General features: G+C 54.5%; 1 protein-coding gene across 1 annotated transcript; it reads left to right on the top strand.

The window, feature by feature from the left end:
• The first annotated feature begins 2,159 nt into the window (after nucleotides 1-2,159).
• Nucleotides 2,160-2,431, top strand: CTXN1 (cortexin 1). The gene is given in 2 exon segments (XM_009577535.1): nucleotides 2,160-2,213; nucleotides 2,216-2,431. Coding segments are annotated over 2 exon segments (270 nt in total).
• Nucleotides 2,432-2,464: the final 33 nt, after the last annotated feature.

The raw sequence follows: 2,464 nt of genomic DNA, 5'->3' as shown, positions 1-2,464 counted from the left end.
GGCTGAGAGAGTCGGGGTTGTTCAGCCTGGAGAAGAGAAGGGTTTGGGGAGACGTTATTGCGGCCTTTCAGTACTTAAAGGGGGCTTGTAAGAAAGATGGGGACAAACTTTTTAGTAGGCCTGTTGCCATAGGACAAGGGGGAATGGTTTTAAAATAAAAGAGGGTAGATTTAGACTATAAGGAAGAAATCTGTTACAACGAGGGTGGTGAAACACTGGCACAGGTGGCCCAGAGAGGTGGTAGATGCCCCATCCCTGGGAACATTCAAGGTCAGGTTGGACGGGGCTCTGAGCAACCTGATCTAGTTGAAGGTGTCCATGCTCATGGCAGGGGGTTGGGCTAAGTGACCTTTAAAGGTCCCTTCCAACACAAACCATTCTGTGATTCTATGATGGAAGCTTGACAACCTGAGGGGCTTCTGGATGAAGTCACACTAGGGGTGGCCGATGTCCCCTTAACGTGATGTGGGATGCAGGTACAGTTCCCCTTTGGGGAACTGCACTGAATACTTCCCTGCAATAGCGTAACTATGACAAACCAGGGCAAAGCCCCCCGCTCAACCCCAAAGGACATCTGGAGCCGTAGCATGTAACTGGGAAGCTGGTGTTAGTGGAAGTGCCAAGACAGCTGTTTTGGGGGTTCAGAGATACCCTGGCCAAATATTGATGCAGGGATGACAGCTCAGGGCTCACCACTCCCACAGGCAGGGGTGTTGTGGTAGCGTTTTGTCCCAAGGGAGAGCAGGGGTGGGTGGCTCAGTGCTGCCCAGACAGCTATCAAGAGAACACCCCGTGTCTGGTCTAGACACGAGAGACGTGTCTGGGAAGGGAGAGTACCAAATAACTGGGGTGAAAAGCCAGAGAGCAGCTATGCTCTCCTTGTTGCTGCTCTTGCCCTTTATTTTGCTGCTGTTATATGAAATTATTTTTAAAGCCTGCAAGAATGTTCCTCATGGTGTCCCAGGAGCTGCAGATAAAGGAAAGTGAGCAGGTTCTCAGTGCGAGTCGGAGCCATGCTGAACCTGCTCTGGTCTGTATCTGGGTGCTTCGGCCTTGGAACTGGGCTCTGCCTTTTACTTTCCCACTGATATTGCTCCCAGAGGCAGTATTGCTGCCTGGGAGGGCAGGAGGATGCTTTGGCTGTTTCCCGAGTCTCCAGAGCACTGAGAGCACTCAGGCTCCAGGATGCTGCAAGGGGAGGTTGGTGTGGATGTTCCCCTAGGTGAACTCCATCCAGACCTGGTCTGACAAGAGGCACTGAGAACTTCAGAGGCGCCTTGTGGTGTTTTGCTATGACTTCTAGTGACTGTGGTTCTTTTAACTTCTTTTGCTATCTTTGTCCTTCTGCTTTGCATCCCTAGCCCAAGAAAGCCGGACCCTGGAGATCTTTCCTCAGTGACGTGGCTGTTTGGACACAGCCTTCTCCTCCTCCTGCTGCAATAGCAATGCTAGTGTCCCCATGCAGCTGCAGTGAGGTAGGTGCCCTCCTCTTCCATCGGGTCTCAGCTCCTTCTATACCTGCTGCAAAACCAAAGGCGGTCGTTGTGCCAAGGGAAATACAGCAGCTGGACTCCTGTTCCTCAGTAGGAGTGGGCAAACTCTAAGCTTGTGTTCCATCTTGGGAGAACTTCAAGACCAGACTAGATAAAGCCATGAGCAGCCCAGTCTGACTCCACAGCTGAGGTCCTTTTCAGTGTGAATTTTCTTGTGATTCACGGCACCTGGGCCAAAGGGGTCCTGCAGCACTAGCCTTGCCAGGTGGGCACCCTCTCCAGAGGATTGCTGGGGATTTATGACTGGAGAGGCAAGCTCTGCACCAGTGCCCTGGGCTGCCCACCCATCCCATGCCTTCATGCCCCTCACAAGTGCCTTCTTGAGCTTGCCAGAAAACCAGGGATCCACTTGTGAACTTCACTGCCCCTGGTTTTTTAGCAGAGTTGGTGTAGCCCCTGGCCAGTTTCTCCTCCCTCACCATCTCTGCTTTCCCCTCCAGGAGCTCTTGGCCCGGGCAGGAGCGAATCCCGAGCTCGGCGTAGCAGCGCCGGTGGCTATGGAGTAACCCGTGCTCTGGGTGTGTGGGCACAGTGGGAGGCTGAAGCTGGCTGCCCGGGCACCGGGGTGGCCGAATGCGCTCTGCCCACACGCTCCTCGCCTCTGCCATGAATGATGCATCGACGATGGATTATGAACTGCTCTCCCCCTCCTTGGTTGAGCCCCCTCCTTGGTTGAGCCCCCAGCCGGCACTGCGGGTATGGATGCTGAGCAGAAAACCGTCTTTGCCTTTGTCATCTTCCTCCTGGTCTTCTTGGTGATGCTGATGGTGCGCTGCTTTCGCATCCTGCTGGACCCCTACAGCCGCATGCCCGCCTCCTCCTGGACTGACCACAAGGAGGGGTTGGAGAGGGGCCAGTTTGACTACGCCTTGGTGTAGAGGGAAGGGATGGGGCGAGCCTGGGTGCTCTGT

The sequence above is a fragment of the Fulmarus glacialis genome, unplaced genomic scaffold (genome assembly GCF_000690835.1).
Source record: "Fulmarus glacialis isolate BGI_N327 unplaced genomic scaffold, ASM69083v1 scaffold18125, whole genome shotgun sequence".
NCBI classification, from domain to species: domain Eukaryota; kingdom Metazoa; phylum Chordata; class Aves; order Procellariiformes; family Procellariidae; genus Fulmarus; species Fulmarus glacialis.
This window is presented reverse-complemented; position numbering and strand designations above follow the sequence as displayed.